Genomic DNA, 12708 nt, shown 5'->3' on the forward strand with positions numbered 1-12708 from the left:
CTCTAAAAAGACATTGGAGGTGGCTTACTGGTAGAGAAATTAACATTCAATTATCTGGCAACATCTCTGGTGGACATTCCTGCAGTCAACGTGCCAATTGCATGCTCCCTCAAAACTTGAGACATCTGTGAGAAAACTGCGCATTTTAGAGTGGCCTTTTATTGTCCCCAGCACAAGGTGCACCTGTGTAATGATCATGCTGTTTAATCAGCTTCTTGATATGCCATACCTGGATCAATTATCTTGTCAAAGGAGAAATACTCACTAACAGGGATGTAAACAAATTTGTGCACAAAATTTGAGCAAAATTAGCTTTTTCTGCATATGGAACATTTTATGGGATGTTTTATTTCAGCTCATGAAACATGGGACCAAAACTATATGTTGAATTTATATTTTCATTCAACATACAAAGAGGATAGGAGCTCTGACGTTCAGCTCAGTCCCCAGTTATCTGGCTCTATCTGGTGGTAAGTTTAGGAAGTGTTTAGTTAGTTATTTTCATTACCCATCTGTTGCAATGCCATTGAATATGTAGCCTACACTAAACTGTATAATATCTTCTACTCACAGGTGGACAAAGTTATGACAAAACTCAAGTGATTCTCAACACATTTGATGAGAGAAAACACAACCAAAGATGGTCTTTGGAGATCCTGTAATATAGTGTCAATAGGCATGGCCCTTCTACAGCAGCTCTGCCATGGGCTTCAGAACTCTCTGGTGCAGCTCTGCCGTGGGCCTCAGAGCTCTCTGGTGCAGCTAAGCCAAGGGTTTAAGAGCTTTCTTGCATCAGAAGGCCATGGGACTCAGAACTCTGTGATGCAGTTCCACTGTGGGACCCATACTCTTGTTTCTTTATGAAGTTCCTACAAGGGCCTTAGTGCTCTGTGATTCTAGTCTGCAGTGGGCCTCGAGATATTCTGAAACAATTGTTGAGCTTGTGCGCATCCATACTAGACTGTCTTTGTGAAACACAACTATAAACTAGTAAACTACACATTTCTAAGTCACTGCAACGAGAAAGAAACCAAACAACATGTGGCTACAGAACTATCTACAGAGCAAGGGCGGCAGGTAGCCTAGCGGTTAAGAGCATGGTTCGAATCCCCAAGCCGACTAGGTGAAAAATGTTGAGGTGCCCTTGAGCAAGGCACTTAACCCTAATTGCTCTGGATAAGAGAATCTGATAAATAACTTAAAGTAAATTTAAGGAGCACTGCAATGTACTGTCAGGACTTGAATGATGCTTTACAAATTCCACAATTCATTCTTTCATTGACCATACCAAAGAATAACGGTAGTGGAATATGTGTGTGTCTCTACTATATTCATAGCATTTACAATGAGTTAAGTGTGCTTCACCAGTCAATTACTGAAATGTATATGTTTTCACACAAGGGTTAGTCTATGAAGTCACACATTCTTAATGTCATAGATGAACACTCCTTGAATTCTCCAAATCATACGTTTTGTGTAGATATGTTGGTAACACTTGACACCCAGCGTGTCAACCCCATAAAACATACCATGATATTATTTTATGGCTGGTTGTGACACCTATATAAGAGTGTCAAAACACATAAAACCTACCATGGTAGTGGACATGTATATAAGAGTGTCAAATAACACAAAAACTACCACACAAGGCAAAACATTCCATTACACCACAGCCTACTTGTCAACAGTATGTTTGTTGTTCATTTTTAAATTGACCATATACAATTATCATTGTAATTGCACACACATTGATGTCAGACATGCACCTATCCCAATGCTCTGTTTCTGATGACTGGGATAAATGCAGGAGCAGATTTCAGGAGCATTACAAGACACCCTCTTTGTGACTGATGACTGACATAAGGGCATGTGCGTGATAGGCCTATATGGCTTAGATGATTATGATGGTAATAATGCTTCTTAACAGTGTCATAAAGTGTATTTTCTTAGTCCAAGTAAAGTGACATAGGATGGTCATAATGCGTTTGGACTGTTTCATAAAGTGCATTTTCTTAGTCAAGTAAAGTGACATAGGATGGTCATAATGTTTTATGACAAGTTATTTCAAATATAATGAAAAAAATGACTGTTAAGAATTCATAACAACAACAAAGGACAACAAACAAACTTTCAAACGAAAGGAAACTTCTTGGCAGGGAAAAACACATTTGAATACATTTGGGTTTTGACACTCTTATGTAAATGTCATAACCAGCCAAAAAATAATGCAATATGTCACAATAGGTATAACTATACGGGCCATGACAGTGTTATGACCATATTATGACAGGTTATGACAAGTTATGTCAGTTATGATATATTATGACATGGTTAAGACCGTCAAGTAAAGTGTTACTGATATGTTTTTTTTCATGTTTCAGAAGTACTTTTCTTGTCTGGATTTATACTTTACTACAAACATCACTTCACAGAACATTAGCTGCAACGGGTGCATGTATTTCATATGTCAAATGATTAAAGATCCGTTTCAACACTGTGCTACAATATCATGCTAACCACTGTGTCTTAAATGTAATGTCAACAAAATGCTGTTACGATCTACAAAAAAATAAACGTTTTTTTCCTTTTCTTGATTTGTGTTATTTTGTTGAGGTATCTCAATAACACTTCCAAAGTCAAGGACTTGAATTATCATCAACTTCCTTAACACATCCACTACAACAGCTCTACTCAAACAGACACACACTCACAAGCTTAGCACAGACAATCCTAAAGGCAGTCATAAAAATGATCTGACTGAAACACACCCAGCATTGCCATATCAGGCCACGCTCTATGCCCACAAGTCTGTTTGTCGCTCAGAAACGCCTCACGATGTAGGCTTAAGGAAAACCTTATAGTTTTTAGGAGTGGCAGTGGTTGGTGTTGTTCCCCTGCATCTCCCCTAGGCGGCAGTGGAGTCGTCCAGTGGTTTGTCTGATGAGTCCTCTCCGCTGCTGATTTTGACAAGTCTTGTCCTGAACTTGATCCTTCTCTACATTCAGCATGGCCTGAGGCACCTGGGAGATGGTGAACTCCTCCTCCACCAGGAACAGGAAGTGAGGTCACAAGGAGTAAAAAAGAAAAAAACCTGACTTTAGAGCTGTGTGAAGGGGCAACGGTCGAGATTCAATAGAAGGCTTGTTGTCAATAAGTGCATTGCACTTGACATTTAAAGATAATTTATGCTTGAGCTGACATCCGCAGGGTGCAAATGTCAGGGAAATTGCCTTTTAAATGCAAAATTGTTGGTAGTGCAGTGTGCAGCGCTGCAACACGCCATTGAATGAATACCCGGCCATCTTCCAAAAGATAAATGAATAATAGATCATAGAAATAGATGGGGTCAGATATGTTTATCTGTCAACACAGTAGCCTACATTGACAAATGGAGAGGATGGCTGTGGTGATGATTAGACCAGCACATGGGTATCTAGTTCGTCTTCTACACAGAATGACCTGTGTATGTCGGTGTGGATTGAAGAAACTGTATTGAACTGGTGAGGATGCCCTGACATCCTTATCAGACCGCAACCTATGATGCACACCAACGCCATACACAACAACACCCTGTTCAGCCTCACCTGACCTGTACAAATCTGCTCTCATCGTACGTAGTATCAGGTATTTGAAAGAGTAGAAAACGTGGAAAGGAAAGAGATCACTAAAGAGAAAATTACATAATTGATACAGTATGCTGCTTAGTCTTTCTCTAACCTAACATTGTAATGAAGTAAGGCCTATGTCCTCCCACTCAACATATACATTTGCATCCTGTTGTGTTTGTTGTCATGGCAAACTTACAAACAGTATGGTATTGCAACCAACAGAGAATCTGGTGACCAGGCTAGCTGTTGCTGTTTCATCAGAACAAAATGGAGCCATGATGTCATGGTGGAACGCTTCCATAATGCCCAGGCAGACAGGAATCTGTTCTGCCTCCAAGCTGGGGAGCGGACCCGGGAGCCCCGACAGGGCCACAGACAAAGGGCTTGAATAAAGGGACTGGATTAGGGGCCTAGCACCAGGATTACACTAGCATTGCAGCCTGGCTGGTCAGCACAGCCCTAGACAGCGGTTCATCATCTGGTCTGACCGTCACTGACTGACCATACCAAATCAAACCTAGCCTGCCTTACTGTCTGTCTGACAGAGAGAGCAGAATAGGTGTGTGTGTGTGTGTGTGTGTGTGTGTGTGTGTGTGTGTGTGTGTGTGTGTGTGTGTGTGTGTGTGTGTGTGTGTGGCTTCAGACAATTGCTTACTGATTAACTTCCTCCACTTGGACAAGGGGGTCATAAAAATCCCGCTATTGGCAAATATATTGTGCCACTATTGACCAATGTAATTCTATCCAAGCTGCAATATGCCGCAATATGACATATTTTGCCAACCATATTAACTGTAATAATATAATGTCTCTCTTCAGCTTTACAAATACAGTGGGTGCCCATTGACTCGCTGGCACGGTGTGTCACATCCCTCCTTGGGCAAAAACCCATCCAGATCTTTGGACGTCTCACACTTTTGTGTCAACACTCCCAGAGATGATCAAGTATCACCAAGCTGCTCCAGTGTAGTAGGTGCTAGATTAGATATGGCCAAGTTACCTACTGTCGGTGTGTGTGGTGTGTGTCTGTGTGTCTCTGTGTTTGTGTCTCTGTGTCGGTCTCTGTGTGTGTGTGTCTCGGTGTCGGTCTCTGTATGTGTGTGTAAATCTGTGTGTGTGTCTGTGTGAGTGTGTCTCTGTGTGCGTGTGTCTGTGTGTCTCTGTGCGTGTGTGCACGACTGTGTGTGTGTGTGTGTCACTGTACGTGCACGCGTGTGTGTGTCACTGTATGTGGGTGTGTGTGTGTCTTTGTGTGTGTGTGTGTCCGACTGACTAATTGACATAATCATATTAATTGACTCTCACACTAATATGGCATGTTGTTCACTATCTATTCCCTTCTGTTACTATCCCGTTTTAATGCCACAACCACAATCCTTAGAGGAGAACATGTTCTCACTTTATTTTTGTGTACCACCAAATCTATTGTTGTTGCCATTCTCTGTCTGAACACATGGTGCATATTCATTTCCATGAATAACTTCCATAATAGCTGGTCTCTCAACTTTATAAAATAATAATTTTTCACTCAAAAGAAAATGTACGGATCAACTTCCTTGCCAGTGTGAGACGCTTTTGACAGAAGGCGGTGGGGAATGCCCAAACTGCCATTTTAGGAATGTGGTTCAATACTGTTTATATACTGATCAGTTAAGCCTCTCGTTCAATTGGATCGTAATCATCTCCACCGCTGAGTAGGGATGATACTCAAATGAGGTTATAATGGACAACACATAAAGATAGGAAAAGACATTTGCAATTCAGCCTTGTTTCATTCTTCTAAACAGAGAACGGGAGTAATATTCATCAAATCAAAGACCATGATCTTCATGCTAGTGGCTATTTTAGGCATTGCTTGTAAGTCTTCAAATAAAATTCATTCCGAAAAGGCAGTATATGTGTAAATTAAACTGTTTTTGTAAACTGTAAAAACTTGAGAACTGTGCTATATACAAAGAAATATTGAGATTGAGATTTTTCCAGTAATTCCAGATGGAATACAAGAGAGATCTGCATCTCTATATTTATGCGTCATTAGTGGGGAGAGGGTGCAGAAACCTTCCTTTGTGCCTTGGTTCTGGTGGTAATGACATTGTTCATTGGTTCTGGTGGTACTGACATTGTTTCTTGGTTCTGGTGGTAATTACATTGTTCATTGGTTCTGGTGGTACTGACATTGTTCATTAGTTCTGGTGGTAATTACATTGTTACTTGGTTCTGGTGGTAATTACATTGTTCATTGGTTCTGGTGGTAATGACATTGTTTCTTGGTTCTGGTGGTAATTACATTGTTACTTGGTTCTGGTGGTAATGACATTGTTCATTGGTTCTGGTGGTAATTACATTGTTTCTTGGTTCTGGTGGTAATTACATTGTTACTTGGTTCTGGTGGTAATGACATTGTTACTTGGTTCTGGTGGTACTGACATTGATCATTAGTTCTGGTGGTAATTACATTGTTCATTGGTTCTGGTGGTAATGACATTGATCATTGGTTCTGGTGGTAATGACATTGTTACTTGGTTCTGGTGGTACTGACATTGTTCATTGGTTCTGGTGGTAATGACATTGTTCCTTGGTTCTGGTGGTAATTACATTGTTCATTGGTTCTGGTGGTAATGACATTGCAAAAATGGGATGTGCAGAGGGTGTGTTTAAGTTTATCAATGACCAAAACGGACTTGATAAAACAGAAATGCAATGTCCCATTTTGAATTTCAAACACATTCCAATTACTGTATTCCTGTAAATACGGTAGGGGCAGTAATATGCAATGTTTTACATAGAGCCATAAATGGTTGCTTTCTCTTTCAGATGCTGTAAATGGTAAAATGATACTGGCCAGCGTTTTGACAATGGCCACTGAGGATCCCATGGAACGTTCAGCAAGATTAGGGAATAGGGGCAGTAGGAGGTGTTAACCCCTGTGTCTTGGCCAGATGCCCAACCGGTATCTCTTAGGCTTTGATTAGACATGCAGCCCAATTCTGATATTTTTTCCACTTGGTCTTTTGACAAATCAGATGTTTTTCAGAGCTAATCTGATTGGTCAAAGGAGCAACATTGTATCACTGCTACACCTGGCTATCAGCGGAGCCTTGTCTGGCAGTGAAACAGTTCAGCCTCATTTACTGACTTTTAAAAAAACATAGCTGAGACGGCTGACTTGCTTAAACAAATGTGGTTTCTAATGGCAATTGAGATGTACAAACTATGACGTGAGGGGACGTCAAGCGGATAAGAGTTAATCCGTAATTTCGATTAAAACATTAATGAGCGAGCTAGGACGGACGTAGTCAATATAACTATTTGTTTAGCACTCTTGAAATGTACAGCGACAGAATTGAAAACATGGGCCGTTCTTACAGTGTTTTCCCTGTACACCAAGTCAGAACCATAGTATAAATAAAGGGGGCATATAAGCAGATGATGAAAGCTCTTACAATTTTTGGACTCACCTTGTTGTGCTGTGATCACTTGAACAGGAAGGTCCTTCATGGGCAAATTTTGTCATCAAAATCTGGCATTCTCTGTATTTATGGTGCTTTCAAAACAACTGGGAACTCTGAAAAAAACAAGGTCGAATCAGGATGACATCAGTGATCTTCAGGTCATAGCTCTAGAAAGAGGCCGGATTTACAATTCCGAGTTGGATGACCGTTCAAAACTTATTTTCCCAGTCGGAGGTAATTTATTCCCAACTTCCCAGTTGTCTTGAACTCACTGAAGTCAAGTTTTTGCAGTTCCGAGTTAACAGTTGTTTTGAGCGCAGCACAAATCATGCTTCATTGACAGCATGGCCAATGTTGAATGTTTATAATTTTAAACTTGGAAAAGAGCCCCTTAATCCCAGATTTGGGACCACACAGCCACACCACTGAATAGCAGGCTAGTGATTGCTTTGCAATGTTTGCAGTTAATCTTAGCCTCTGTCGCTGATTCCTTCCAAACCACTCATTGTTGAATTTGCGATTTCCAACTTGTTGTGTAATGTTTATGTCCAATGGCTGATGAGCACCGCTATGTTTTATCTATCATTTCTCTTCATATGACAAGGATTAAAAAGGATTTGCCAGTAGATTGTCGACTTGATTCATGATGACGTATGACGTTAACATGATCAGTCCAATCAAAGCTACTGTACATATAACATGATTTGACATAATTTTATCTGTGGCCAGTGACCTTGAGCCTTCTTGGATGGGCACTTCTAATGTAACTCTATGGCAGCACCCAAGGGGCTAGAATTTTCTAGCTCTCCCCTTAGACTTGGTGGTGACGTAGTGTCCCCATGAGTGACAGAACACTGAGCCAATCACGGCGCAACACTCTGTATTATCTGCTGGCTTGCCCCACCACCACAAAAAGCACTGAGAAAAGCTGAAACATCTTCATTTTGGAGCTGTCTTACCCAAGAAAACAATAAAGAGACCATGTTTGTCTGCGGATTTATTAACTCAATGATGTTATTATTATTTTCATATTGTTTGCAAACTGATATGTGACGCGTATTAATGCCAAAATAACATGCAAAACAGGCAAGACTTTTTTGCAAAAAGATTAGGGCTCAAAATTTGAAATATGCAGGTGAGCAGCCATATTGTTATACTGTAAAAACATAGACAATCATTCAGAACTTTGATAACTGTTTTTGGCAGAAAATCATCTCTACTTTGCATTGCTGTACAGGAGGCCAGTAAATACCTTGATGACATTGGCAAAGAGGGATGTGGATACGAGAAAAAGTATCTTTATCAATGACCAAAACTGATTTTAGGGGTAGTATTATTCCATGTTGAGTTTTCTATACAGTTATGAATGTTGCATACTTGTCCAAATCACATTTATTGGTTTTCTCTTTCAGAAGATAGACAACATGGTCTTGATGCTGGTCACTGAGCATCCCATGGTACATTCTCCAAGAGTAGGGATGTTAATCCCTGTGTCTTGGCTAGATTCCTAATTTGGCAATTCATACTATCATGGCCAACTTGTCCACCTCATTTGATTCAAATCTCTGTTTGAATCTCTAGTCTTGATGTGTGCTTTCATGTTGCAGAATAAAATGGCAGTGAGAAAATAGTATTTGTTCAGTTTTAAAGTAACAGTAAAATCGAAGCCAAAAATTGAACGAGTTGGGTTTAAGAGATTGTGAAGTAGGATAAGTAGTAAGTAAGCCTTTGCCGAGCCAGAACACCCATAGGGATTGTGAAACGGGTCAAATTTTGCTGATTAATTTACTTCCCCCTTTGAAAGAACTTCTATATTGGGAGTAGCACTAATTGCACTCCTCACCAAGCCAACAGCTAAGCACCTTTCAGAATGCCTTTTGTAACGGCCGTCGTCAGAATTAGACCAAGGTGCAGCGGAGGATGTGTTCATCATTAGAATTTTAATTCAAAAAGAGAACACTTTACAAAAATGAAACAAAAACGACCAGAAACAGTCCTGTCAGGAAAACACACTAACAGAATACAATTACCCACAAAACCCAAAGGAAAAACATGCTCCTTATGTGTGACTCCCAATTAGCAACAACGAACTTCAGCTGTGCCTGATTGGGAGCCACACACGGCCCAAAACAAAGAAATACAAAAACATAGAAAAAGGAACATAGAACGCCCACCCAATGTAACACCCTGGCCTAACCAGTAATAGGAGTTATTTTGTTATTATAGTTTGGTCAGAACGTGGCAGAGGGTATTGGTATCAATGCCACAGATGCCAAATCAAGCCACTTACTGCTCCAACCAGTATCGAAGGGCATACTGTATTGAGCCGGAGAGGCCAGAGGGAAAATCTGTGTCGTTGCGTTTGAGCAGGACTAGGTAACAAAGGTCCAACACGACTCTGAGGCCTGCTGCCTAGATCTCCATGAGAAGACGTTGGATCTGAGCCGCTGTCACCACCCCCTCGTCCATCTCTGTGTCCCGACGCCCCTCCAGTATCAGAGTCCCCACCCTGAGGGACTTCAGGTAGGGCATGCTGATACCCCCTGGTCCCTAGTTCTCTGTGTCCATGAATGAGGCTAGCTGCAGGCGGTAGAACAGTGTCCTCTGCCACCAGAGAAGAAGTGGTTGATCAGTGTCCTCTGCCGCCAGAGAAGAAGTGATTGAACAGTGTCCTCTGCCACCAGAGAAGAAGTGGTTGAACAGTGTCCTCTGCCACCAGAAAAAAAGTGGTGGAACTGGCCGAGGGCTCCACGCCTGTCCTATGATGATGATAATATTATTTATATTTTAACTTTGAACTTTCTTCAAACATATTATTTATATTTTAACTTTGAACTTTCTTCAAACTACAAATCTACCATTCCAGTGTTTTTTCTTGCTATACTTTATTTACTTTGCCACCATGGCATTTTTTGCCTTTACCTCCCTTATCTCACATCATTTGCTCACATTGTATATAGTCTTATTTTTTTCTACTGCATCATTGATTGTATGTTGTTTTACTCCATGTGTAACTCTGTGTTGTTGTATGTTGTCGAACTGCTTTGCTTTATCTTGGCCAGGTCGCAATTGTAAATAAGAACTTGTTCTCAACTTGCCTACCTGGTTAAATAAAGGTGAAATAAAAATAAAAGAAATAAATAAATAATCAGCATGGCCAGCCAACCCAGTCAGAAGAGCAGCACCAGGCTGAAACACACCTTCCTCCACCCTAGTCCCCCAGCTCCAAGCCTCTGTTCCTCTTTGGACATGGGTTGCAATTTGGACTGCTCTGGTTCAGTCTTCAACATCAACAGAGGGAGCGAACCACCCAGACGGGCCAATGGCCTGGCGCCTGCTCTGGTTGCTATGCTGCCATAACCAGGGTCTCAATTCAGATTCAAAGGTGTAACGCCCTGGCCATAGAGAGGGGTTTTTGTTCTTTATTTTGGTCAGGACGTGACAGTGGTACCTTCAGGCGTTTGGAAATTGCTCCCAAGCTGATTTCTTTTGATTTTCCCATGATGTCAAGCGAAGAGGCACTGAGTTTGAAGGTATTGACTCAAATTATGTCAATTAGCCTATCAGAAGCTTCTAAAGCCATGACATAATGTTCTTGAATTTTCCAAGCTGAATTTGTTGGGGCTAGGGGGCAGTATTTTCACGGCCGGATGAAAAACGTACCCAATTTAAACAGGTTACTACTCTGGCCCAGAAAATAGAATATGCATATTATTAGTACATTTGGATAGAAAACACTCTGAAGTTTCTAAAACTGTTTGAATGGTGTCTGTGAGTATAACAGAACTCATATGGCAGGCAAACAAACGGAGAAAAATTGAGTCAGGAAGTGGGAGAAATTCGAAATGTAGTTTTCTTTTGAATCCCTTGAAAAACTACAATGACATAGGATTTACGTTGCACCTCCTGACTCTTCCATTGGCTGTCAACAATCTTTAGGAACTGCTTTCTTCCGTCATCTGTAACCGGGCAGAAAATTCTGGCTCGTTCAATCCCTGGCCAGTCTGAGAACAGGTGTCTTGTGACGCGCATCCACGTGACTTAGCTGTTGTTTTATTTTTCTTGTATGACGAATACCTATAGACCGGTTGTAAAATTATCGCAATTTTACGTAAAAAAATACCCTAAAGGATTGATTGTAAACATCGTTTAACGTGTTTCTACAAACGGTAATGGAACTTTTGGCCATTTCGTCTATGGATTTGCGTCCACGCCAAATGGCATTGTAAAGTGTTCTGGATGGGCCAAAAAAACGGACGTATTTGGAAATAAATTATGGGCTTTGCAGAACAAATGAACATTTCTTGTGGAAGTGGGTGCCCATCCGAGTGCATTCTGCCAAAGATCAGCAAAGGTAAGTAAATATTTCGAACATATTTTTAGAGATTTGTCGACGTCGGGGTTTTAGGCTAACTGTATAGCTTAGCATTGAAGGCTAAGTTCTGTACTCAGAATATTGAACAATGTGCTTTTTCCGTAAAGTTATTTTGAAATCTGACAAAGTGGCTGCTTAAAGGAGTAGATTATCTCTAATTCTTTAAATAATTGTTATAATTTTTTTCAACGTTATGAGTTCTTCCGTAAATTAAATGTGCCTTTTCACCGGAAGTTATCGGGGGAGAACATTTTCTGAACTTAACGCTCCAATGTAAAAATTGGGTTTTTGGATATAAATATAAACTTGATCGAACAAAAAATGCATGTATTGTCTAACATGATGTCCTAGGAGTGTCATCTGATGAAGATTGTCAAAGGTTAGTGCTTAATTTTAGCTGTATATCTGGTTTTGTGATGGCTATCGTGCTTTTTTTTAAAATTGGTGATGTGCTATGCTAAAATAATCTAATGTTTTGCTTTCACCATAAAGCCTTTTTGAAATCGGACAATGTGATTGGATTAACGAGTAGAGTATCTTTAAAATGCCGTATAATACTTGAATTTTAATTTTTTTTTTTTTTTGAATTTCGCGCCGTGTTCTCTCACTGGTTGTTGCCCAACCAATCCCGTTAACGGGATTGTATCCCCAACAGGTTTTAAGGCACAGTCAACTTAGTGTATGTAAACTTCTGACCCACTAGAATTGTGATACAGTGAATTATAAGTGAAATAATCTGTCTGTAAACAATTGTTGGAAAAATGACTTGTGTCATGCACAAAGTAGATGTCCTAACCGACTAGACAAAACTATAGTTTGTTAACAAGAAATTTGTGGAGTGGTTGAAAAACAAGTTTTAATGACTCCAACCTAAGTGTATATAAACTTCCGACTTCAACTGTAGGTCTGTAACAGTTTGGGTCTAGAGTGTCTCCCCCTTTGATGAGGGGGATGACCGCGGCAGCTTTCCAATCTTTGGGGGTCTCAGACGATACGAAAGAGAGATTAAGCAGGCTTGTAGTAGGGGTTGCAGCAATTGCGGTGGATCATTTTAGAAAGAGAGGGTCCAGATTGTCTAGCCCAGCTGATTTTGTAGGGGTCCAGATTTTGCAGCTCTTTCCGAACATCAGCTATCTGGATTTGAGTGAAGGAGAAATGGGGGAGGCTTGGGCAAGTTGCTGTGGGGGGTGCAGAGCTGTTGATCAGGGTAGGGGTAGCCAGGTGGAAAGCATGGCCAGCTGTAGAAAAATGCTTATTGAAATTCTCGATTATC

General features: G+C 40.6%; 1 protein-coding gene across 2 annotated transcripts in view; it reads left to right on the forward strand.

Annotated features, from left to right (window-relative positions):
* Positions 1–2592, forward strand: part of LOC115172780 (beta/gamma crystallin domain-containing protein 1) — a 50629-nt gene extending 48037 nt beyond the window's left edge. For both annotated transcript variants that reach the window (XM_029730525.1, XM_029730526.1), the window contains one exon: positions 574–2592. In XM_029730525.1, the coding sequence (XP_029586385.1) occupies positions 574–662 (89 nt within the window). In that variant the 3' untranslated portion in view covers positions 663–2592. The remainder of the gene's footprint in view (positions 1–573) is intronic.
* Positions 2593–12708: the final 10116 nt, after the last annotated feature.

Source organism: Salmo trutta, chromosome 33 (genome assembly GCF_901001165.1).
Source record: "Salmo trutta chromosome 33, fSalTru1.1, whole genome shotgun sequence".
In the NCBI taxonomy this organism is placed as follows: domain Eukaryota; kingdom Metazoa; phylum Chordata; class Actinopteri; order Salmoniformes; family Salmonidae; genus Salmo; species Salmo trutta.